The 26002-nt window shown below is 49.5% G+C and overlaps 1 protein-coding gene across 1 annotated transcript in view; it reads right to left on the bottom strand.

Annotated features, from left to right (window-relative positions):
- LOC134550432 (collagen alpha-1(VII) chain-like) overlaps nt 1-26002 on the bottom strand; it is a 99186-nt gene that overhangs the window by 26067 nt on the left and 47117 nt on the right. The window contains exons 42-67 of the mRNA XM_063397133.1: nt 25438-25500; nt 22879-22923; nt 22576-22647; nt 21299-21352; nt 19917-19955; nt 19690-19725; nt 18475-18600; nt 17853-17969; nt 16748-16861; nt 13003-13086; nt 12599-12802; nt 11777-11812; nt 11305-11349; nt 10691-10735; nt 10051-10086; nt 9427-9462; nt 8830-8889; nt 8111-8236; nt 7422-7493; nt 7233-7268; nt 6924-6983; nt 6174-6218; nt 5067-5102; nt 3964-3999; nt 1366-1422; nt 1176-1247 (exon numbers count right to left, since the gene is read on the bottom strand). Coding sequence (XP_063253203.1) covers nt 1176-1247; nt 1366-1422; nt 3964-3999; nt 5067-5102; nt 6174-6218; nt 6924-6983; nt 7233-7268; nt 7422-7493; nt 8111-8236; nt 8830-8889; nt 9427-9462; nt 10051-10086; nt 10691-10735; nt 11305-11349; nt 11777-11812; nt 12599-12802; nt 13003-13086; nt 16748-16861; nt 17853-17969; nt 18475-18600; nt 19690-19725; nt 19917-19955; nt 21299-21352; nt 22576-22647; nt 22879-22923; nt 25438-25500 — 1752 coding nt within the window. The remainder of the gene's footprint in view (nt 1-1175; nt 1248-1365; nt 1423-3963; nt 4000-5066; nt 5103-6173; nt 6219-6923; nt 6984-7232; nt 7269-7421; nt 7494-8110; nt 8237-8829; nt 8890-9426; nt 9463-10050; nt 10087-10690; nt 10736-11304; nt 11350-11776; nt 11813-12598; nt 12803-13002; nt 13087-16747; nt 16862-17852; nt 17970-18474; nt 18601-19689; nt 19726-19916; nt 19956-21298; nt 21353-22575; nt 22648-22878; nt 22924-25437; nt 25501-26002) is intronic.

The following is a 26002-nucleotide window of genomic DNA, read 5'->3' as shown; positions in this document are numbered from 1 at the left end:
AAAAGGCAGGAAGGGGGTTTGGATCCTTGGGATGAGCTGTGTCCATGCCAAAAATCCAGGAGAAGACCCTGCTGGGCTCACTGGGGCTGGAGATTCCACTCTCCAAAGTCATCCAGATATTTATCCAAGAGGAGATGTTTGCGTGTTACTTTATGGGATATTTCATGGATTTTTTTTCATGGATTATTTTTTCCTGGAATCTTTTAAAATGGAATATTGTTATGGAATATTTTTTATGGTTTATTTTCTTTGGATCCTTTTTTATGGAGTGTTATTCATCAGAATCATGACTGGACAAATAAAATACATGGAATTTTATCTGACTTTAAAACACAGGAACTCCTTCCATGGGAGAAACTCCAAGAGTTTCCTTCACTTTGGGGGCCTGAGCAGCGGGATCAGAAAAGGGCGGGATCTGCCTCTTCCCAAGGGACATGCCCACCTTGGGCCAGGCAATTCCCACCTGGACTACAGCGGGATTGAGCTTCCCATGGGAAACCACGGGAGCTGGATGTGTCAGTGCTGCTGTTGGAACTTCAATTTATTCAGTCCTGGGTCAGGCTTGTGGAGCCAAAGCCATTTCCGTGAGATGGAAATTGGGATGAGTAGGACACGGAGATGGGAACTGTGACTCAGCCGGGAGTGGGAGAATTCCATGATTCCTCCCAGGAAAACGGGGCCAGGTTGGGACCTGGGCTGAGCTCCCGGGGAGCAGAGGGAGAGGGAGGAGCTCTGTCACCTCCCAGGGGACACAACAGGGACATGGGAGCCATCCAAGCCTTGCCAAGAGCATTCCAGAGGGTCCAGGAGCAGGGACAGCTCCTGGAGGGAGGAGGGGATGTGGGAATGGAATGGCGGCTTTTCCCAGTGGGAACACCTGAGAATTGGGATGTGTTTGGTGTCCCCAAGGCCCTGCCCACCCTCTCCTCCCCCTGTCGGTGCCAGAGTTGGGTGTGGCTGAGTTTTCCAGCAGAGACTCCCAGGATGGTTTGGGATGGGAGCAATTTTAAAGTTCCAATCCCAGCCATGGGACACCTTCCACCATCCCAGTCTGCTCCAAGCCTTGTCCAACCTGGCCTTGGACACTTCCAGGGATCTAGGGGCATCCAGAATTTTTCTGGGAATTCCGTTCACCACCCTCAGTCCCTTCCTCACAGGCTTTGGGAAGTTCCCACCTTTTCTCCCACGGGTCCGTCCTCTCCCTTCTCGCCTTTGTCTCCATCAAAACCTGGCAGTCCCTGCTCACCCTGAAAGGAAAATCAGGAATTGGTGGATTTGAATTCTTCCATCTCTCCTGGAAGGATCCAGCTGGTTCCCAGCGCTGATCCCAGGCAGGGAAGGGACATCTTGGAAAGTCAAACTTACGGGATCTCCTTTGGTGCCTTTGTAGCCTTGAGGTCCAAAAATAGTCATGGACTCACCCTGGAGAAAGGAGAGACAGGGAAAGGGATCCACTGGGAGCTCCTGGATCCCACTGAGAACACTGTAATTAACAACAACATTAATTGTTTGCGTTAATCACCCTTAATTAAAAGCTGGATCATGAACGTGCCCAGAAAACTCCAAATCCTGAGGTTTCCCAGTGAGATCCTGTCCCTAAAAACGTTGGAGGCGTTATCCCAGTGCAGTTCTCCTGGATGGAAATGGACAACAGGATCATTCCCTGATCCCAGTGATTCCCTGCTTCCCTGCTAGTGCTGGGACAGATTCCATGAATGACACACGGCTTTGTCACTCAGGGGATTGGGATTTCCAGCTCTTCCCAGCGGTGGGAAGTGGCCATCAGCAGGATAGGGAATGCAGCTGTCCATGGTGTCCTGGCCCAGGATAGGGAATGGAGCTGTCCATGGTGTCCTGGTCCAGGATAAGGAATGGAGCTGTCCATGGTGTCCTGGCCCAGGATAGGGAATGGAGCTGTCCGTGGTGTCCTGGTTTATGGATGCAGTGATCCAGGATAGGGAATGCAGCTGTCCATGGTGTCCTGGCCCAGGATAGGGAATGGAGCTGTCCATGGTGTCCTGGTCCAGGATAAGGAATGGAGCTGTCCATGGTGTCCTGGCCCAGGATAGGGAATGGAGCTGTCCGTGGTGTCCTGGTTTATGGATGCAGTGATCCAGGATAGGGAATGCAGCTGTCCATGGTGTCCTGGCCCAGGATAGGGAATGCAGCTGTCCATGGTGTCCTGGCCCAGGATAGGGAATGGAGCTGTCCATGGTGTCCTGGCCCAAGATAGGGAATGGAGCTGTCCATGGTGTCCTGGCCCAAGATAGGGAATGGAGCTGTCCGTGGTGTCCTGGCCCAGGATAGGGAATGGAGCTGTCCATGGTGTCCTGGTTTATGGATGCAGTGCCCAGGATAGGGAATGGAGCTGTCCATGGTGTCCTGGTTTATGGATGCAGTGCCCAGGATAGGGAATGGAGCTGTCCGTGGTGTCCTGGTTTATGGATGCAGTGCCCAGGATAGGGAATGGAGCTGTCCGTGGTGTCCTGGCCCAGGATAGGGAATGGAGCTGTCCGTGGTGTCCTGGTTTATGGATGCAGTGCCCAGGATAGGGAATGGAGCTGTCCGTGGTGTCCTGGCCCAGGATAAGGAATGGAGCTGTCCGTGGTGTCCTGGTTTCTGGATGCAGTCAGAGCTGAGCAATGGGAGTGGCACTCAGGTCACCCCTCAGACGGAGGTTTTGGGGGGTGACACCCCTGAAGTGTCACCCCACGGAGACATCTGTGCCACGCTGCTCCGAGAGTGGAATCCAGGTTATTCCAAGGGATGTCTCTGCTCTGGAGAAGGGATGGTTGTGTCTCCAAAGGGATGAGGCACCTTCTGGTGGTGCGTTCCCTTTGGAGAAAATTCCCTTCACTCAACTCCCTTCAGTGCAAATATCCCTGATCTGGGTGATTCTGCCTTGCTAGAGTTTTATCGATTCCAAATCCATCAATATTCCCAAAAATCCAATGTTTTTGGACTCTGTCCAACCCTCACCACAGGACCCTGCCCAAATTCTGGTTTCAGACACATTCCTGCTTCCCAGCTCTCTAACAGAGGCAGGATGGGGCTCAAAAACTTTTGGGAATAAAAGGGAGACTGAAAATCCTGCATCTTAATCCAGCCCTGGGATTCATGGAGTTATCCCCACACTGATCCAGGTAGAATGAGATGGAAAATTAGGCTGCAAATCAGGTGGGACAAACCCAAGCCAATTTCCCCCCTCCTGCTCCCGTTTTATCTCCAATTCCACCTTATCTTTTACAAAGGCATCCTTTGGAAAATGCATCCCACATTCCTTCAGCTCGGGAAGAGTTCCGAGGCCTCCTCACGAAGCAAATTAAGAATTGATTGGTCTCTGGAGCGAGTTCCTTTCCCGAGGAGCTTCCTCAGAGGCAAATGGGCCTTAATCACTGAATATTGCGTGACTCAAAGGCGGCATCATCACGGAAGCTTTTCCAAACCTCATTTTCCAACGAGCCATTCCAGCCAGGAAGGAACTTAACAAAACGCCGGGCACGAGTTCAGCGGTTTCTGAGCATTTTCCAGGAGCACTTGAGGAGTTATTTTCCCATTACCTGTCAGGAGCCAGCTCGGGCTGTTGGAAATTAGGGTTGGCTTTGGGGTCAGCTGCTCATTCCAAAAAATCAGGGGGAATTTTCTTCCTCCCTTAATTCAGGATTTTCATGCCCCAGAAAATCGTTCCCAAAATTACTTTCTTATTTTTTTTTCTGTGTGTGTGTGTGCTTTGTAGGATCCCATCAACTCCATCCCACAAACTCAGCTCTGAGAGATGTTTCCAGTGCAAGGATGGAATCAGGAAATTTGATTTAAGCTGGTGGAGACCCTCAAAGAGGAGGGGGAGAATCCAGGGATTGTCTCCTCTTTATTTCATAGGCACAACAAGGAGAGGATGGATCCAGGCTTTTCTTGGAGCCCCACAGTGAAAGGAAAATCCCCAAAAATCTGACAGGTCCTTACTCGTTCTCCCTTTGGTCCCAGAAGACCCCGATCACCCTAAAAACAGGGAAAGAAAAAAACAATTAGGTGAATTATTCCCTTTTTATTCCCTCTTGTGTTGCTCAGGCCATTGATTCCCACTCCAAGCCACTAAAACCTCCTGGAGCTGGAAGTCAAATCCTCTGGACACTCTGGAAAACCCTCGGCTCGCCATAAAATGTTGTGGAACCCTCAAAAACCCCAGAGGACTGAGGTGGCTTTCCCGACTCCATGCTCAGCACAATGTGGAATTACTGCTGGATTTCCCATCCCAGTGGGATTCAGCATCTCCACCCTGCAGGCATCCTAAAAATGAAGGCTTTCCCAAATTTCTCCCTCAAATCTTTTAATGGAATCTGTATGGAATAGGAGCTGGAGCGCAGAGCACGCGAGGCTGATCCGGGGGCTCTCCCAGTGCATTCCCAGGAGATCCTGGGATGATTCCCAAAGGCTGATCCAGGGGCTCCCCCAGTCCATTCCCAGGAGATCCTGGGATGATTCCCAAAGGCTGATCCAGGGACTCTCCCAGTCCATTCCCAGATCCCGGGATTCTTCCCAAAGGCTGATCCAGGGGCTCCCCCAGTCCATTCCCAGGAGATCCTGGGATGATTCCCAAAGGCTGATCCAGGGACTCTCCCACTCCATTCCCAGATCCTGGGATTCTTCCCAAAGGCTGATCCAGGGGCTCTCCCAGTGCATTCCCAGGACATCCTGGGATTTCCCAAAGGCTGATCCAGGGGCTCTCCCAGTGCATTCTGAGATCCTGGGATTATTCCCAAAGGTTGACCCAGGGGCTCTCCCAGTCCATTCCCAGGTCCTGGGGTTATTCCCAAAGGCTGATCCAGGGGCTCCCCCATTCCATTCCCAGGAGATCCCGGGATTCTTCCCAAAGGCTGATCCAGGGGTTCCCCCAGTCCATTCCCAGGAGATCCTGGGATGATTCCCGCTGGTTTAAAAGGGCAGCTGCTCCCCACAACACCAGGGAACCACGCAAAGAAGATAAGAATTGTAGATAAGATAAGAGCTGTGGATAAAAATAAGAGTTGTAGATAAAAATAAGAGTTGTAGATAAGATCAGTTCTTACTCTTTGGCCTTTCACGCCTGGGAAGCCTTTGGGACCCTGGAAAAACACATAAAAAATACGTGAGGATCTACAACAGCAGGAGGAAAGTGGGAAAATGGGAAAGTTGGGAAAGAGCAGCCTCCATCCAAAGGCAGAGCTGCTTCCAGGGATGGGCTCCAGCATGGAAAAACCACTGGAAGAACCAGCACGGGAGCTCCTGCTTGAATTCTCTGGCCACCACCGGGATCTCCTGGCAGGTGGATAAATTCCGCCAAATTCCCTCATTTTGAGAATCCCACTGGGATTTTTGGACCTCAACATCAAGGAAAAGCCGGGTTGCTCCAAGAGGTTCCTCCAAGGTGGAGGTGGATCCCTGATGGGGATCTCTGGATCCTGTGGAGGCCAAGCCAGGATGGGAAGCGCATTTGGAGAGGTGAAAATCCATCATTTGTTTGCCAAATTCCTGGGAATATGCAGGAAGAGGGGAATTTCCATCTGCAGGGACACCTTCCACTATCCCAGGATGCTCCAAGCCTCATCCAACGTGGCCTTGGACACTTCCAGGGATGGGGCAGCCACATTTTTTCTGGGAATTCTGTGCCAGGGCCTCCCCACCCTCAAAGGGAAGGATTTCTTCCCAATTTCCCATTTATCCCTGCCCTACTCCAGTTTAAAGCCATTCCCAATTTCCTATTGCTCTGTGTCCTTACAAAAAAATCCTCTTACTTTCATTCCATGAAAAATAGCAGCAAAATAAATAATAATTAATAAAGAATAATTAATAAATAATGAGTTTGACCAAATTCCAGCTGCCATTTGTGTCTTCCCCTACTCAGCCCCTTCCAGTGGAACAAGAGCCTGAAATTCCTGTCCTGAAATTCCTGAAATTCCCGCAGACCTGACAACAGCAGGGAGGGATTGATATTCCAGGAGGGCTTCCAAACCTTGGGATGAGCCACCCAAATGGACAAGAATGGCAAGGAATTTACAGGATTCCCACTCCCTCATCCCATTCAGGTTCCCAAATCTCTGTTTCCCACTGGAAGGATCCCATCTTGTTTCTCTCATGGCCCGTGGGGATTTTGCCGGCCGTGGATCCGTGGTTTTCCGGGATATCGGAACACTCACCATCATTCCAGGGGGACCCCGCATTCCCACGATGCCCTCGTCACCCTGGGGATGCAGAGGGGCAGGGACAGCAATGAGGAATGCAGCACACAGGGAATCCCAAACCCACAAACCATCCCGCTGGGAATGGGGCAGGCAGAATTCCCTGTCTCCAGAGCACTTGTCCAGCCTCCATCAGGATTAGGTGCCGGGTGTTCTTATGGATTGGGATGAAAGAGCTGGAGGATCCATGGAGGCCTTCAATGACCTCCTTGAGATGATCCTGCCTTTAAACCTCAGGAATTGTCCAAATTCCAAATAATTGAGGCCAAATTTAGGTCTCCCATATGAAGCCAATGCCACCCAAGATCCCGGGATTTAGATTTATGCCGGAGTCAGAAGAGCAGAAACGTTATTCCATCATTTCCTTGGGATAACGACACTCCAGCAAGGTTTACCCACAGCTGTTGACATTTTCAGGAGCGTTTTGCCTCATCCCAAAGCAGGTGGGGAGTTTGTCCCGATGGATTTGGCCATAAAAATCCCGATTTATTTGTGAGACAGCCACGGGAGCAGCGAATTTAAACGCGGCCTCCGATCCGTCTTTGCCAGAAGGAGACCAAGACTTCTCAGGGATAGGAGAAAAAGGGAATTTTGCTGCCTGAAACCCTTCAGGGAATTTCTGGGATGGGTGGTGATGGATAAAGCTGCCTCCAAAGAGGGCTGGAGGCTGCAGGGATCCAAGCCTGGAATATTTATGGATGGACCTACCCGAGGCCCAGGGAATCCACGGGGACCTCTCGGGCCAGCGGCTCCAACGCCGGCGTCTCCCTGGGAAGCAAAGAATTCCAGAGGTGTCACTCGGAGCAGGGAAACCCCACCACACAATTCCTGTGAGTTTGGCCAGGATTGAAGTCCCAGGAAGACTCAGGAGACTCAATTCCATGGATTTTCTGCTCTTCTCCCTCGAGGGTGCTCCAGCAGCCACGGGAGGAAGGGAGGGAGGGTGGAATGGGATGGAGCCAGGATAAGGCAGGGATTTGTCCCATTCCCATCCCAGGATTTCAGGGTGGCACTGACCTTGTTGCCTTTGGGTCCAGGTGTCCCAGGAATTCCCTGCAGGACAAGGAGAACAAAATAAAAGGGCGGATTTGCTTTGGAAGCGCTCGGGGCTCTCCCACCCCAACATTCCCAAAGGATGAGAGCCCATCCAGCCCAGATCCCACAGCCATCCCTCCCAAAAGGCACAGGGAATATGTGCAAATCCACCTCTTCTCCTGGGGATCCCGATGGTCCCACGGGCCCAGGAAATCCACTCCGGCCTCTCCTCCCACGTTCTCCCTGGAAAACAAAACCCTTTGAGAGGAGAATGCATGGATGGGAAAGGTCCTGATTTCCCTGATCCAGAGAAAAGCAGGAGCTGGTGATCCGAGCGTTCCCGGCACTGGCAGGGATTTCCTCATGGAAAGGGTGGTCAGGCATTGGAGGTTTGGAGTCCTCTTCCCTGGAGGTGCCCAAGGAATTCCTGGATGTGGCACTCACTGGAGATTTGGCACAGCTTGGACTCCATGACCTCGGAGGGCTTTCCCAACCTCAGTGATCCTGGGATTCAGGGATTCCTCCCTCTCTTCCCAGGGATTAATGACCCCAAAATTCCAGCTGCCATCCCCATGCTACGGCCACTCCTTCCCCATCCCCTCCTCCAGCCACACTGTTGAATTCCCAGGAAGAAAAACTTCCTGGGAGCTCCACTGTTTTCCTTTGGAACCGAGGATGATCCCATCATTCCAATCATTCCTGGTACCTCTCCTTTCCCAACTGGGATTTGTTCCCGTTTCCCTGACAAGGTCCAGGCTCAGGGACACCTGGAGCTGTGGGGGTTTGACCCACCTGGCGTGGACAGTTCACTCCCTGCGGTCACCCTGAGGTGACAAACACAACCCATGGCGTCCCCTCACCTTCTGTCCTGGAATTCCGGGCACACCTGGAGCTCCTCTGTCCCCCTGGGATCCGGGAGTGCCGGCGTTGCCGCGAATTCCTTGGATTCCCTGCGCTCCTGGAGGTCCCGGGGCCCCTGGCTCGCCCTGGTGAGGGAATCACAAGGATATTGGGATGCTGGGTGGGATTTGCTGGAGGTCCTGGAGAAAGTCTGGGATGTCTCCTTGAATTCCCATGACCAGTGCATGGAATTTGGGACACCACTCCCAGTCCTGATCCATGAGGAGATCCAAGGGCTGGAGAAATTGTAACCCAACTTTGGGATCTCTTTTCTTCCCAAGTTTTGGTGACAAAAGGGCTTTTCCATGGCTAAGTAAGTACAGAGCCTTTAGCTCCTGACCCGTGGTGAACTCACACATCCCGGGGATCCCTGGAACTCATTCCTGCTGAGCCCACAATTCCCTGGATTTCTTTTCTTTCCCAGCCTGAGGATGTCCCTGCTGATTGCAGAGAGATCAGCCCAAACCCTTCCATGATTCCATCTTTATCCTCAGGATCCCCCTCTGAAACGGCCCTTTGGAGGACACAGAGCATTCCCTCTATCCCAAATCCCTCTCCCGCCTTTCCAGGATGGTTTTGGAGCTTTCTCTTTGCATCCTGGGTTTCCAGCAGTGGAAATCCAGGATGACAAAGAGGAAAAACCCAGGAAAAAAAAAATCCAGGTGAGATCCAAGCTTACCTTAAGTCCAGGTGGCCCAGCCTGGCCAACGGGACCTCTGAACCCAATTCCTGGTTCTCCCTGTGAAAGGAAAGTCAGGAAAAATCAGGAATTCTCCTCCCAGGGTAAACCCAGCTCAGGGAGAGTTCGGTTCGTGCTGCTCCACGGAGATCCAGCTGAAATCCCACAGAGCTGATCCCATTCCAAGGGTTCCTGCAGAGCCCTCATCTCCTCTGGATGATCTGGGCTGGAGAGACAAAGCTGCTGGGAATCAGCTTTGGAAAAGAGGGAGCTGGAATTCTCCCGGGAATGGTATCCAAGGGTTAGACACATTCCCTGGCGTTCAATACTCATTCCCAAGGTGTCCTGTCCGTGTGATCCTCCTGGAATATTTCCGGGAATGGTATCGCAGGATTCTGGGTCAGACTCATTCCCTGGTGTTCAATACTCATTCCCAAGGTGTCCTGTCCGTGTGATAATCCTGGAATCTCCCCAGCCACGCCTCAGGAGGTGACCTAGACGCTGATCCCGAGGTGGGATCCGGAGGTGGGATCCCGAGGTGGGATACGGGAAAAGGAGGAAAAGTCACCCCTGGCTGGCACCACCTTTGTCCTTTACCTTTTGACCTTCTTCCCCTCGGTCTCCTTTGGTGCCCTGGGGAACAAAGAGAGGATTCCGAGGTCATGGAATTGTCACGCCCGAGCAAGAGATTTCCAGGGATTCTCTGCCTGGAATGTGGGGGAAAAAACCTGGGAAAATTCCCTAATTCCAAGGAATTCAGTGATGGGATGAGAGGGGACATCAAACGCCCCTCTCAGGTCGTTGTCTGGGTGAGTGACATCAATCCCCACTTCAATTATTGGGGAATTTGGCTCATTTTAATGTAATCACTTTAAAATAATTACTTTAAATTTTCAAATGCCAAAATAATGAATTTAAATTAATTTAACTTAATTACTTTCATTACTTAATTACTATCATGCACTGTTCTGTCCTATCCCGGGAGTTTCAGCTTCTCCCTACTTAATAATTCTGATGAAGATCTTTTTGCCTAATTATTGATTAATAATAAATAATTAATTGTTATATCAATATTTTTGGTTTGTCTCCATTAATCCTGCTGGACAAAGGTTCATCCGCAGCTCTGTAATTCCTTAGATTTAATCCATTGATATTCCAGGGCTGGGATTGGATCCAGGAGGAGATTCCCGAATAAACTTTGGAGCTGATTCCAGCACTCACCTTCTCTCCAGGTTCTCCCACGTCCCCAGGCTGCCCCTGCAAGACAAAATTCCCTTTCCAGCTGCTTCTCTTCCCTCCTTTTCTCCCAGGATTCCGTCCAAAATTCCCCACGGGATTCTCCCTTTTTACCAACCCTCCCTTTCTCCTGAAATTCCGTGTCCCGTCCCATTGGATCTGCCAGCTGCTCCCTATGAATTTCCACTGCCCAAATGAGGGTTTTTTATGGCATTTTTTTCCATCCCTATCCTTGTGCCAGGGCTGGATTTTCCTTATCCATCCCATCTTTTAGTTCTCTTATCCAGAAGAAAATAAACATTAGGAATCCAACCCCCCCGAATTTTCGGCATCATAGAATGCAATAATTCCATCGTTTAGGCTGGAAAATTCCTCAAAAGTCACTGAATCCAACCTTGAAATTTTGTATTCCCTCCTGAGCGTGGCAGATGTGTGGGAAAGCTGCTGGAATTTGGGAACAAACTCCCCGGGAAGGTTCCGGGGAAAAGGTGGGAATGCGCCAATCCCAGTTTCCATTGGAGCTGATTGTCCCGTCCACGATTCCCAACTGCCTTTCCCTTTCCAGACCCTCTCAGCACATGGAATTCTGGTTTCAAAGGATCAGGCTGGGAAATCCCATCCCTACCTTTTCTCCTTTCTCTCCGCGGGCTCCAGGAGCTCCCATTTCTCCCTGGAAAACAACAAAAAAAATCAATCCCAAAAATCTCCACCCCCTAAAAAAATCAATCCCAAAAATTCCTTATTCCAAGGAATTTTCCCTTCCCTCTTTGCACCAGGTGGGTGCTGCCCTCATTCCCGCTCTGGTTTTTGGCAAATATCCATGGAGGAATCCCTGATTTCCAGCACTCGCATTCCCACAATGGATTGGGAATTTTCCTGTGCAGTGGGAATGCAGAGGGAAAACCAAAAATCCCGGAGCTAAGGCCAGGGATAAGTGACCAATCGAGGGTTTCCCTATCCCAGGACACGTGGATGTTAAAGAATTCCAAGAACTCCAGGAATTTGAAGGAGACAGGAGGAATCCCAAACTGATTGAGGATTCCCAAAACACAAATCCCATGTTTGGATCAGCTGTGAAAGATTCCATCCTGGAATTTCAGCTCATCGCCAATGGCAAAACTGTCGATTTCATCTCGGATTTCCTAATTTTTTTTCCAGTGATTCCAAAATGAGACAGCTCTGGGAAAATGGATCATTATCCCGGGAATGCGCATTGAAAAGTGGGATAAGAGCACTGACCTTTGGGCCACGGGAGGAGGGATCTGCCGGGACACTTCCCTCCTTCTGCAAGGAAAAACGGCACTGGGATGGGATGGGATAGATCCATGGGATGGGATGGGATGGGATGGGATGGATCCATGGGATGGGATCCATGGGATGGGATGGGATGGGGTGGGATGGGATAAATCCATGGGATGGGATGGGATGGGATGGGGTGGGATGGGGTGGGATGGGGTGGGATGGGATGGATCCATGGGATGGGATCCATGGGATGGGATGGGATCCATGGGATGGGATGGGATCCATGGGATGGGATGGGATCCATGGGATGGGATGGGATCCATGGGATGGGATGGGATGGGATGGGATAGATCCATGGGATGGGATCCATGGGATGGGATGGGATCCATGGGATAGGGTGGGATGGGACGGGAGGAAGGAGCAATTGCCTCCTCCCTGGGATAAGAGCAGGACGGGAGGAATTCCCTACCTTAATTCTCCTCGGATGATGAGGGCCTGGATATGCCTTGGATTCAAAAAGAGGAGAGGGAAGTGTGAGAGCAGCTGGAAAAACGTGAGCCATGGAAAAGACACCCCTGAGGAACATCCGGGATGCGAGGAAGGAAGTGGGGAATCCCAGAGGGAAGCTGGGGCTTTCCAGGGATCACCAGGATCCTTTGGAGCGTTCCTGGTTGGATTTGGAGCCTCCAGGCTCCCCATCTGCTCCAGCCTGGATGGGACATCTGGGGGCTGTCAGGACCAAGGAATTCCTGAGCAATTCCTGAGGAATTCCAGGCTTTTGGCAACGGGTACAGGTGTCCCACTTTAACCATGGAATTTCTGGAGAAGGTGTGGACGAGCTCAGCTCGTTCCTCCTGGGAATGCAGGCTGAGGGTCACTCCCTGGTTTCCAAGAAATCCATTAATGGGAAAACCATCCTGAATTTTTCATCTTTAACTCCTAGGAATAGGAATTTTTCCTCCTTAATTTCATAAAAATCCACTTTTTTCCCCTCCATTTCTGGGATCTTGTGTTAAAGATCCCTGGAATGTCTGGGTGTGTCAGGATTGGGCAGGTTTATCACAATCACCACAGGGAAATATCTTTGATATTCCAAGGAGATTCCAGTTGTTCTGTTTTCCCCAAAAAACCAGATTATTCTGTTCCCTCATTTCCCTGGATAAATTCATGGAGAAGGATCTGTTTGTCCATGAAAAACGGTTCCTGCGGGAGCTGTTTCCTGCTTTATTTATGGATATTTATCCCTAAATTTCCACAGGTGGGAAAACAGGGATCCACTTCCATTGCTCACCGCGGATCCCGACGGGAATTTCGGAGCTCCCGGAGCACCGGGGGGATGAGGCGGGGATGGAGCCTCCAGGGAAGGGGCCCTGCTTCCTCCCGGATCACAGGGATGGCTCTGGAATGGGATCCCTACGGGGTGTCCCTCATGCCCGGGAGATCTCCTGGATCTGTGCCGCGGGATCGCGGAGCCGTCGTCGGAATTCCCGTTTTCCTGCGGGAAGGGAAACGCAGCACCTGATATATGGACAAGGAGTGGGTTTAAAACCGACAGAGGAGAGAACTGGATTGGATGGGAGGAAAAAATTCCTTACCCAGGGAATGGGGAGGCCCTGGGAAAGGTTTCACGGAGAAATTGTGGATTCCCCGTTCCTGGAAATGTCCAAGGTGAGGTTGGATGGGGCTTGGAATAACCTGGGATAGCGGAAGGTGTCCCTGCCCATGGAACTGGATGGGATTTAGGACCTTTCCCACCCCATTCCGCGATTTCATAAAATCCTAACTATAAAATAATAATCTTAATACCAATAAACCAAAAATTATCTTTTCCAGCCTTAAGAATTCCGTGATTCCGTTTCCCGGTTTTTCACCAGGCCGCAAATCCGAAGCAATAAATCCCCACCTAAAATATCCCAACCTGGAACTCGAAATCCCTTCCCGCTCCAGCCATTCCCGGGCAATTCCAGGTGTTTATTGCACCTGGAGCATCCAGCTGGAATAAACCATCAAATAACGCCAATTAACGGCCATATGTTAATCAACCCATCGACGACAATTTGGAATATTTAAGGCACACAAAGTAAAGCAAATAATTCCTGACCTGGCTCCCAAATTGTTCCTGCTTTTCCATAGCAGCAGTAGGAAATGACCCTGCTAATGATCCTAATGGGAAAAACGAGAATATTCCTGTCGAGAATATTCCCAGCAATTATTTCCTGGGCCAAATATTAGGGCAATATTTGGATCTGAAAGCAAACATTGAATTTATTTGCTGTAAAAGTCCTGAGATCTTCCAGGAGCACAAGAAGGAGAAGGAAAAATCAGGATGTGGTGCAGTTATTTAGGGATATTCCCTTTTTTTTTTTTCAGGAACAAAGATCTGGGTTCACCTCCATTAATTTAATGGATTTTTAGATGGTTTAAGCAGGGAAAATAGATCCTAAACTTCCAGGGAATGTCGAGCTCGGTGAGGTTTTCAGGGATGATCATCCTGTTTTCCTGGATTTTAACAAACCACGGGATAATTCCACCTCATGGATAACGAACCCTGCAAATTTCTGGCTCATAACGGAAGAAAACCCCAATTTTGAGCCAATTAAAACTGGAATTCTTTACTGGAAGAGGATGAGGATGAGGGAAAAGGGGATAAAAGAGGGATGAAGGATACTCTGGCATGGGAGAACCCATCCAGGGTGGGTTTTTTGGGATAAAGGAGGGAAAATCTCCCGGAGATGACATCATGGGATGGCACCACGTGGATTTTCCCATCCCTCCTTCCCAGGCACTGCTCATTTCCCCGGGAACGGCTCTGAAATGCTCCACAGATCCTCGTGGAGGCGATTCCTGAGATTCCAGAGGTCACCAAGACCTGGCTGAGGTTTGGAACGTTCCCTGAGAACAATTTCCCCCCGGGGAAATTGCGGGGGGTAATGAGGCTCCATTAATTCCATAATTCCGGTGTAATTTTGGCAGTTTCCTGCTCCAGGAATGAGGCACTTCCAAGAAAAATTGGGAGGCTGCTGCTTCTTCAAGGAATGATTTGTTGCTGGCAAGGAGAAAAAAAAAAAAAAAGGAAGGAAAAGAGGGGAAGGGAGAAAAGGAGGGAAGAGAAAAATGTAAATAAAAGGGAGAGGAAGAAAAATATTCCTGCAAAATGGGAGAGGGAAAAATAGAGAAAAAGTCAGGATTTCAGGGAGGAAAATGAAGCAATTGTGAGTTTATCCATATGAGGATGAGGGAGGTTTATCCAAATTAACTCTGGAAAGGAATAAGCCTAAATCCAGGGATGGAGGAACAGGAATTATTTGGGATGGTCCCGTAACCCCAAAGCAGTGGCTCATCCATGGATGAGTATCCAGCCCTGCTCTGGACATCTGGATTTGGGCTCATCCTGCTCTTCCCTGCGGTTCCTTCGCTTCCCATTAACTCCTGGCAGGAATTGCTCCTCAGGGATGGAGCTCCTGGGCTGTTCCAGACTCCAGGAACCTCGGAACAGGTGGAAATTCGTGATTCCTGCTGCTGCTTCTGGGAAAACAGGCAGGAAAACTGGCAGGAAAACCAGCAGGAAAACCAGCTCCACCCCTCCTTGGGACCTCTGGGATGTGGGAGCTGCTCTTTCCCTGCCTCTGGAATCTGCTGTTCCCTTCTCGTGAGGATAAACAGGATTTTACTCCAAATGTGAGCGAGGAAAACATTTTGGGGTGCAGATCCCGTCCTGCTGAGGGAGTTTGGAGCGTCCTCAGAAATTTGTAGGAGTTGTTTTGTGTTTATAAAGCTCCTGATAAAATGGGGATCACTGGAGGAGCTGCTGGAGCAAATCCGGAGGAATCCATGGAGCTGCTCCAGAGGGAGCCCCTCTGCTCTGGAGCCAGGCTGGGAGAGCTGGGAATGTTCCCCTGGAGAAGGGAGGGATCCAGGGAGAGCTTCCAGCACATTCCAGGGCCTGAAGGGGCTCCAGGAGAGCTGCAGAGGGACTGGGGACAAGGGACAGAGGGACAGGACACAGGGAATGGCTCCCACTGCCAGAGGGTGGGGCTGGATGGGATCTTGGGCAGGAATTCCTGCCTGGAATGGAATTGCCAGAGCAGCTGTGGCTGCCCCTGGATCCCTGCAATGTCCCAGGCCAGGCTGGATGGGGCTGGGAGCAGCCTGGGATGGTGGAAGATTCCCTGCCCGTGGCAGGGGGATGGAACGGGACAATCCCTAAAATCCCTTCAATCCAAACCATTCCACGAGTCTAAAAACCGAGGGATTCGGGCTCCATCCTCTGTGTTTCTCCAGCTTAACCATTCCCAGGAGAGGGAACTGCTGCATCCAGGAGGGAAAGCAGAGCCCTGGGATGCTCTTGGCACATCCCGGCGTCTCCAGAGCCGCAATTCCCACTCCCGGTTTTCGCCTTTGAGCCGGGAGCCCTCTCGTGGCTGCTGAGAGATTCCAGCTCCACGGTTAACCCTGGAATTCATTTCCCGAGCCAGGGCAGGGGAAAAGGGGTGGGAGCAGAAGGAAGAGTCCGGCAAAGTGGATAAACCAGAGCAGGATTTCCACCAGCGGGATCTCCCCACTTCCAGGTACTCCCGTCTTGCCATCCTGAGAAATATCCTTGCTGATTCCAAGGAAATATCCAAGGGATTTTTCCCTTCACTTTCTAAAGCTGTTCCTGTCTGGCCTCTGGGTATTTCCAAGAATTCCAGAGGGATACAACCATGTCCAAACTGGAGAGTGCTGGGCTCGGAGCAGGATTTGGGAAGGGAATCTCTGCCCAGGAGGGCAGGAAAGCAGAGGGAAGTGGGATTTTAAGGATCAGAGAGAATCCCGAAATTCCTGCCTAGACCCTAAAATCCTCCTCTTTAAATAACTCAGGTGCTCCAGAGCACAGCAGGAACATCCTGGAATATCTGTGGATTATCCTGAGACTGTATCCACGAACTTCCACATCCATGGAAAGTGGGAAGGAAAAGGAAACGCCTTGTAGGACAAATATTTCAAATTCCCTGTTTGGAGTCTTCATTATCCCTCTTTGAAAAGCCTTGGGAATCATCAACTCTTCAGTCAGCCGGGCTGGAATAACACAAGGATGGTGTGGGGCAGGTGGGATCAGATAAAATGGGATTGTCCTGGTTTTCCCTCCACCAAAAATCGTGGAATGAACCAACAAAACATTTCCCGAGGGATTTTTTATGTCACTCCCATCAGCCTCACAAAACATTTCCCAAGGGATTTTTTTGTCACCCCCATCAGCCTCACAAAACATTTCCCAAGGGATTTTTGTCACCCCCATCAGCCTCACAAAACATTTCCCAAGGGATTTTTGTCACCCCCATCAGCCTCTTGCCCATTCCAGGAGCTCCGGTGTTCTCCAGGGACATGGAGAAGCCATCCCAGGATTAAGATTTGCATCCCGGTCCGTCATCACTGGTCTGAAATCCTTGGGAAAACATACCTGGCTGCTGTCCTGCTGCGAGTGTCCTTCCAGCCTCTCCTCCCAGGGCTGGAGGAGATCCAGGGAATGGTTTTCCTGCAGATCTCCTGGATGTGGTGGGGGCACAGCCAAGCTCTGCAGAGAGGGATGGATAAATGCCGACAAAATTCCATTAATTACTGGGAAAACACGGGGAAAACGGACAGCAGGACCCTTTCCCAAGCCCTGACAGTGATCCATGCAGAAATCCTTATCCTTTCTCTAATACCTTTTTCCATTGCAATAAAATAGAGGCAAACCTCAAAATTCCAGTGAACCATCCAGCCAAACTCTGGGAATTTTAACTCCTTTGCGTCCATCCAATCAGCACCAATGGAAAAGGAAGAATTCCCTGAGGGATTGAGGGCTGCTCTGATGGTCCCAAATCCTTTTTTCCAGTCTGGGTTGGGCTCCCAAAGCTCAACAGAGACAGTTTTGGGGTCTCTGTATCCCAAATCCCAATTTTTTCTGGCTCCAGGGTTGCGTATCTTGGTGCAAATCTCCCCTCTCAAGCCCCTAAAATGTCCTAATCCAGTCTGGAAAAATATGGGAAAAACCTGAGGACACGGGAGAAGCCTGGGGCTGAGAGGGGAATGTCTTGTCCCACCTTGTCCAAGTCTTTGAGGAATTGCATCACCCTGCTCCAGAGGGAGATAAAACCCCAGGAGATGCCTCCTCCGGGAAGCCCAGCATGGAGAGAAGCCCTAAAATTGTGGATAAATTCCTAGTTCCCATCAATAGGAGTTGTCAGTCAGGATGAAGGTGGCTGGAATTTGCCTGGTTATTCCAAATGAGAGCTCTGGAGTCACAGAATCATGGAATGTCCTGAGTGGGAAGTGACCCACAGGGATCAACCCCCCCAGGCTGTCCCCTCCTGTCAGGAGCTGTGCAGAGCCACAAGGTCCCCCCTGAGCCTCCTTTTCTCCCTCTGAGCCCCTTCCCAGCTCCCTCAGCCCCTCCTGGGGCTCCAGACCCTTCCCAGCTCCATTCCCTTCCCTGGACACGCTCCATGTCCTTCCTGATTGGAAAAGCCCAGAACTGGACACAACAAAACCCAAATTTAATCTTTCCTGCTGTTCATGCTCACCTCAGGGGATCCTCCAGACAGAGGCACCTCCAGACCCTCCATCTCCAGGCTCTGTCCTTCTCCTGCCGCCTCGGTGCCGGCCGGGACACGGTGGGAAGTGTTGGAATCTGGCGGATCCTGCGACACCGAAACAAAGGATTGGTGTGACGGTGACAGCCCCGAGCTCCCAGGATCCACACCCGTGAGGAGCTGGAGCCTGGTGGCTTCATTCACACTCTGTCCCTCTTGGTGACACTTCTGAGCCACAATGGGGCGAGCGGGCAGCAATTCCTTGCTGGCCACATCCAAACTTTCCCTCCGAGGAATCCTCCTCCCTCCCTGGGACCCTTTTTGCTCATGACCCCTTTTGGTGCTTCCACCACTCCAAAAGCTCCCAGAGGGCACAAGGACACTCTGGTGGCTTTGGGGATGGCTTTTTTTTTTGGGGAAAGCTTGGCAGATTCATTCATTCCCACTAAAAAAAGTGAGTGTTTTCTATCCCTTTATCCCAAAATCCCAGTAGCTGGAGCCTCTCCCAAGCCACCGTGAGCTGCTCGATGACAGAGGTGACACCTTTGGTGGCTCATTCCCACCTCCCTCATTCCCTGGAGGTCTGCCACCCCTGGCAGGTGACGCTACTCACGGTGACAGGCACGGCTGCCTGGTTTTCCCTGGAAGTTTCGCTCGTCCTGGAGCCACCCGGGCGCCATAGGAGCCCATCCAGCCCATCCCGCAGGATCGCCTTGGAGAGGTCCCTCAGCAGCGCCAGCTGGAACCAGTGCACACCAGTGAGGTGGCCCAGTGCCACCCTGCTGTCCCCAACGGGTGACAATCCAAGAGCGGCCACCCCAAAACAAGGAGTGATGGATTCCCAGGGATCCCCAGGGAAGGGTTTTTGACCCCATTTTCCCATTGGGGTGGTTTTGATGGGACATTGCTCCTTCCTGGTGGCCCTTGGGGACACAGATCAGTGGTGGCCTTTGCATTGGTTGGGACTGATGGCCTTGGAGGGCTTTTCCAACCCCTTTGGCTCCAAAATTCCATAATTTTGACTGAAGTTTCCTACTGGGATGGTTTTGAAGGGACATCCCTCTTCTGGTGGCCCTTGGGGACACAGATCAGTGGTGGCCTTTGCATTGGTTGGGATTGATGCCCTCAGAGGATTTTTCCAACCCCTTTGGCTCTGAAATTCCATAATTTTGGCCCAGTTTTCCCATTGGGATGGCGTTGCTGGGACAGTCAAGGGATGGTTTAAATACAGGTTCGGGATCAAGGAGCTGATCCATGGATCAGCTTTGTGGGGTCTATCTCCATTCTAAATTAAAAAACTCCCACATTTGTGGCCTTCCAGGACTTCAACGGGATTTAAAAAAGAGGGAAAGTGGGAATTTTTCCATTTTTCCATGGGAATATGTTGATATGACAAGAGGGAAGGGTTCTAAACTGAATGAGGATTTAGGCTGGATATTGGGAAGGAATTTTCAGCTGGGAGGGTGGGGAGGGGTTGGAACGGAATTCCCAGAGAAGCTGTGGCTGCCCCATCCCTGGAAGTGTCCAAGGCCAGGTTGGATGGGGTTTGGAGCAGCCTGGGATGGTGGAAGATGTTGGGGTTGGAATTAGAGGGGCTCTAAGGCCCAAGTGTCACTGTCACAGGGGCCTCAAAGCCACCACCCACCCCATAAAATGGCAGCAAAAAAATCTATCCCAGAAATATCTAAATATAACCCGGAAAAGGAAATGGAATGGATCTTCCTGGGATTGCTGGGGGAGCAAATGTCACCTCCAGGATTCCAGAGGGAAGAGATGGAAAAACCAAATTACAGCCCCTGGTCAGCAGGAAGGACAAAAAATCTCCTACCTTGATCCCGTACTCTTCAAAAAGCCTCTCCAGGTCCTGCAAGGGGAAAGAGAGGTCCCAGCTTCTCCCCCTCTGCTCTCCAGGAAGTTTCTCCTGGAGGTGGCTGATGGCCAAGGGGACACACATTGGGTCCCCTCTGCCATCCCAACCCAGACAGAAAGAGGGGTGCTTCCAACATTTATAAGGTCTTTAATTTTGATTTATTTATTTAATTTTGATTTATTTACCTTCATTTCCACTCCTTTTCCTGGTGGGCCAGGTTCTCCCTTGGAATAAACAAGATCAGCTCATTAATTCCGTCATTTCCATGAGGAGCAAGAAGAGGAAGGGGCGTGATCCCATATCTGTCCCTTGGTCTGCCACCAGCTCCCTAATCCCAGATAAATCCCATTTAGGTGTTTGAATCCCACCCTGCTCCATAGGCTCCTTCCCTCCTCCAGCTGGATTTTGTAGGGAAAGCCTGGCCCAGGAGCAGCATCCAAGTGAGGTCTGGGCCAGAGCTTTGCTCCATCCCCTTCTCCACGCCTCAAACGTGTGGAAAAGGAAAGGTCTGTGAGGTCACCTTTGTACACAGTCTCAAGCTACGTCAGGGAAGGTACAGGTTGGATATTAGGAAAAAATTTTTCACTGAAAGAGTAATAAAGCACTGGAATTGTCTTCCCAGGGAGGTGGTGGAGTCACCATCCCTGGATGTGTTTAAAAAAAGACTGCACATGGCACTGAGTGCTATAGTCTAGTTGAGGTGTTAAGGCATAGGTTGGACTTGATGATCTTTGAGGTCTCTTCCAACCTCATTATTCTGTGATTCTGTGATTCTGTGATTCTGTCCCTCAGCGCCACCGGCGCAGAGGACACTGAGTGGGACAATGGACGAGGTGTCCCCATGGCTGGTGGTCCCTTCTGGAGGTGGCCGTGGCGTTGGTGGCCCCACACGTGGCTGAGCCCAGCGTCTCCATCGGGATGGGCTCCCACGGGAGGTCACGGCCACGGAATCCCATCTCCGGGTAAGAAATCTCGGATTGCGCACGGATGAAATCGTGGATGAGCCATGGGGAACGTCTGCCCTGCCTCTCTGAGGGGCTTCATTCCACTGAAATCCGGGTTCTGCGTGACAGATTCCGGCGGAATGAAGGGCGTCAGGAAGGCCCCAATGTGCCAGGGAGGATTTGGGATGCCTGTCCCCGGGATAAACCTTTGCTTTTCCAGAGGTCTGGATTCTCGTGGTGACTGGGAAATCTGCCTGTCCCCACTGGTGCTGCTTCTTGCAGCATTTTCCTCTCCCTTAAGGAAGGAGTCGTTCCCACCTCTAAAGATCTTGGATGTGTGGGATCTGAAGCCATTCCTCCTTCCACCCCTTCCCGTGTGCTCTTCAGGAGGGAGGAGAGGAAGGAAAAACCCGTGAACATTCCAGAAATTCACCCCGTTTGACTCCTGAAGAACGTTCCTCCTCCTAAAGGAGCTCTGTGGAGATGTGGGACCACGACCCGGGAGCTCTGCTTTGAAATCCCAAACTTTGGGGGGGATCAGAGGAGATCTGAGCTGGGTTTTCCTCCCCTCTGACCTGCCCAAGGTGGTGGCACCACCACAAAAATGTGGACACAGGACCTACCTTTGGGCCTGGGGGGCCTCTTTCACCTCTCAGGCCGTCCTTCCCGGGATCTCCCTGAAAACCAGCGGGAATGTGTTAGTTCCCCTCTAAAATTCCCATTTCCCAATGCTGATCCCAAACCAACGCCACCTTTTCCAGAGGGACCGACCAACCCCTTCTCATGTCTCCCTAATTCCCATTTTTAAGTTAAATTTGGAGCAATTCTGCTCTTTGCTAGATTGGCCTCCAGGAGGGCTCATGCTCCTGGGAGTTTTCCTGCTTTTCCTTTTTGCTTTGCTATCCCATTGGGTTGTTGGATATTATTATTGGATATTATTATCCAATTACTATCATCATTATCATTATTAATAAGATATTATTATTATTATTATCATTATCATTATCATTATCATTATCATTATCATTATCATTATCATTATCATTATCATTAATATTATCTTATTATTGGATAATAATATCCAATTATTATTTGGAATAATGGAATTAGCTCTCGTGCAACCCAAATTTTGCTTTTATTTCCCTGCCACCTGGCTGAGGAAGCAATTCAATTTCTTTGGGAAAGACTGGGACTGGATCTGTTTTGGATCCATGGGGATATTCCCTGCAGCTTTTCTCCCAATCCCATTTTTTCCTCTGCCTCAGGACACGAGTCCTGCAGGTAAATCAGGAATTTGGCAGGAATGGCTGCAAAGGATCCATCCAGAGACACCCTTTGGACCTCTGGGAATGAGTTTTTCCTTCTAGCACAGCAAAATTTCTTGGGAATTGCTGCTGTGGCTGCTCTGCCTCGTGTCCTTCCCCATCCCCACAAAATAAACAGCAAGAATAAATAAAATTAAAAATAAATTCAATTAAAAATTCAATAAAATTAAGAATAAATTCAACGATTCAGTAAAATAAATTAAGTAAATTACATAATTAACTAAAGTAAATTAAATAATTATATTACAGATTTTTAACTCCCAATTCTTGTTAAAATGGCCACAGGGAGAAGGGTGGGAGAGGGGGAGGAGCTGCTTTGATATTTTTGGGAATCTCCTGAACAGGATTTAGGTAAAGTCATGAGAAACTTGGTAATATTTTCCCTGTTGTTTTTTTTTTTTCCCCACGGGGATGAAAAAAGGATGGAGTGAATCCATCTCTGCTGGATCTATCCACGTTGGATCCATCCAAGCCCAATCCGAAGAAATAAATATTATTTATTCATAATGCTAGGAATAAATAAAAGCTCTCCCAAAATCCACCCTCTCCCAGCTGCTCCTTCAGGGATTCCTTACATCCTTCCCAGGTTCTCCTGGATCTCCTTTCATTCCTTGCTCTCCAGGTCGTCCTGGGAGTCCAGGAGGACCCTGCAAAAAGAGATGGAGAGAAGGAAAAAAAAAATCACAAACAGAGCCGGAGCAGCAGCTCAGAAAAGGAAAATAGCAATGAAAATCTTATTTTTCCCACAGGAAAGGAGTATCTGGAAGTGGATATTTCCAAGTGAGGGCTCCCATCGGGATGGAGAAGGGAAACAGAGCAGCCCCACCACTCTCCAGGGCAGGAAATTGTAATAGTGGTGAGAAAAATGGAATTATTACCCTGATTCCTCTCACTCCTGGCTCTCCAGGGACTCCAGCTTCTCCCTAAAAGAGAGGAGCAGCTTTCCAAATGTTTTTCCATCAAGTGAAAGGAATTTTCATGCACTTATAACTGAAGGAAAGGGTTTAAAGGGAGAGAACCGAGTCCATTAAACATTCCAGGGGCTCCAATGGAAGTTAAATCTCTTTAGCCCCGATTAATGCTTGGAAAACCGGGATAGAGGCAGGTTTTGGGATATCTGGGATATCTTAAATTAGAGATGGTGTTTTCCAGCGTTCCTGTAAATGAGGGAAAAGGGGCACAAGGTGTGGGGTGAACGGAATATTTATATTTAGGGGTAGGATGAGGTGATTGCCAGCAAATCCCACTGTTCTCAGCTCCAGGAATGTTTGGATAATGATCTCGGGGACAGGGTGGGATTGTTGGAGTGTCCTGGACTGGATGATCCTGGTGGGTCCCTTCCGACTCGGGATATTCTGGGATTCCATTCATGGCACTCTGTCCTCAGCATCTCCCAGGAAAACAAACAAAAAAAAGTTCGGTTCTTTTTTGGCGTTTCTGTTCCAGCCTTTTGGAATGCGAAATCCAAGGTAAAAGAAAGGTGAAGAGGATTCTCCACAGCCTCGTTTAAGGACAAATAAACAGGAAATGAGATGAGCAGGGATCAACTCCAGGACAAATCCAAGGGTTTCATTTTCCAGCTGCTGTTTTCCTGGCACCTCGGGAAGAGGTAGAATTACCTTGGTCCCAGAGGAACCTTTTCTCCCTGGTTCTCCCTATTACACAAAAGTTCTGGGTCTTCCCAAGTTTTTTACCATTTCCAAATTTTTTACCATCATTTCCCACTCAAATTCTTGTTCTGGAATCACACTTCCAAAGTCAGGGCTGTTGGAATGCAGCTGCTTCCTTTTTTTCCCCCAAGATTTCCCCGGATGATCCTATTCCACTTGATGTCCAGGGATCAGCGCAAGCCTTGGAGCTGCAGGAAGCTCTTCCCTGACTCTGGTCAGGAGAGGTTTTCCAGGAGCAAAATTGGGAATTCATGGGAGGTTGGGAGGAGACAGAGCCAGGACAGGTAACCCAAAGTGTTCACAGGGATATTCCAAACTGACCACAGGGACAGTCCAGATCACGCGACATCAAGCTCAATGTATAAAAAATCCCGTTTTCCAGAAGCCAGTCAGGATGTTTTTTGTGAGAGGCCACCTTGTTTTTGTGAAGGGCCATCTTTTTTTCCGAGGGGCCATCTTCTTTTGTGAGGGGCCACCTTGTTTTTGTGAGGAACCATCTTGTTTTTGTGAGGAACCATCTTGTTTTTGTGAGGAACCATCTTCTTTTCTGAGGGCCTGCCTTGTTTTGTGAGGGGCCACCTTGTTTTTGTGAGGGACCATCTTGTTTTTGTGAGGGCCCATCTTCTTTTGTGAGGGCCCACCTTGTTTTTTGTGAGGGGCCATCTTGTTTTTGTGAGGAACCACCTTGTTTTTGTGAGGCCCATCTTCTTTTGTGAGGGGCCATCTTCTTTTGTGAGGGGCCATCTTCTTTTCTGAGGGACTGCCTTGTTTTTGTGAGGGGCCATCTTGTTTTTGTGAGGGGCCATCTTGTTTTTGTGAGGAACCATCTTGTTTTTGTGAGGAGCCATCTTCTTTTCTGAGGGACTGCCTTGTTTTTGTGAGGGACCACCTTGTTTTTTGTGAGGAACCACCTTGTTTTGTGAGGGCCCATCTTTTCTAAGGAACTGCCTTGTTTTTGTGAGGGGCCATTTTGTTTTTGTGAGGGACCATCTTCTTTTTTGAGTGACCACCTTGTTTTTTGTGAGGGGCCATCTTTTTTTTCGTGAGGGGCCATCTTCTTTTCTGAGGGACTGCCTTGTTTTCGTGAGGGGCCATCTTCTTTTCTGAGGGACCATCTTCTTTTCTGAGGGACCATCTTGTTTTTGTGAGGGGCCACCTCCTTTGATCCCAAGAGGGAACTCTTAATAGGGATCCTATTCCATTTCCCAGGATCAATCTGGTCCTCAGAGCTGAGGAAAGCTCTTCACTGGGGTCAGGAGAAATTTCTAGAAGCCTGTTCTGACGTTTTCATGAGGGCCCACCTTGTTTGGCCGTAAGAGGGAATTATCTGGGCAGTTCTGCGAGGAGCAGGGAGGTGGGCTCCATGATTTTTGTGGATCCTTTCCAAGTGGAGATCACCTGAGGCTCAGAAGCAGAAGTGAACCCCTCAGGGCTGGTGTGGCTGCACCTCCTGCTAAATCCACGTCACGCAGATGTGACTCGGTGACAAAAATCCTGATCAAAGGACCCCAGAATTGTTTGGGTTGGAAGGGACCTCAAAGCCCATCCAGGGCCACCCCATCCATGGGCTGGGACACCTTCCCAGGCTGCTCCAAGCCCGATCCAACCTGGCCTTGGACACTTCCAGGGATCCAGGGGCAGCCACAGCCTCTCTGGGCACTGATGTTGAAGGACAAGATGAAAAGTTGTCCCTTGTTTATCACTGCAGGGCAGAGCTGGGGTTGTTTGGGGATCAGCAGCTCCATCCCGGATCCTGCCTTTACTCACATCTTTTCCTCTCAGCCCAGCCTCTCCTGGTTTTCCAGGGAATCCTGGTTCACCTCTCTCCCCCTAAAGGAAAGGAGAATTGTCACATTCCAGTCCTGCATTCCACAGCCCTCCCGCTTCGGACTCTGAGGGGCAGATCCCAGCAGCACATCCATGGTCATGGAGTTGCTTCCATGATCCTGGATGAAGTTTGGGCTCAGAGCATTTACCCCGTCTAGGAAGGGCTGGGGTTGTAGGATTTGTATTATTAATATTTATTCTATTTTGATTTTTGATTTATTTAATAATACATATTTATTTATTTATACTATATTATCGTATTTCAGTTTATTCAATTATAGTGTTATTTTAAATATATATTAAATAATATATATTAAATATTAAATATATTTTAAATATATTATCATCAAATGATAATTAATATATAATTATATGCTATATATTATATATAATATATAATATATAATTAAATGATATCATTAACATACTATATATTAATAATATATTATTAATTATATAGAACATATATACTTAAAGAATAATTAATATATAATTATTATTCTAT

This window comes from Prinia subflava, chromosome 4 (assembly GCF_021018805.1).
Source record: "Prinia subflava isolate CZ2003 ecotype Zambia chromosome 4, Cam_Psub_1.2, whole genome shotgun sequence".
Classification (NCBI taxonomy): domain Eukaryota; kingdom Metazoa; phylum Chordata; class Aves; order Passeriformes; family Cisticolidae; genus Prinia; species Prinia subflava.
This window is presented reverse-complemented; position numbering and strand designations above follow the sequence as displayed.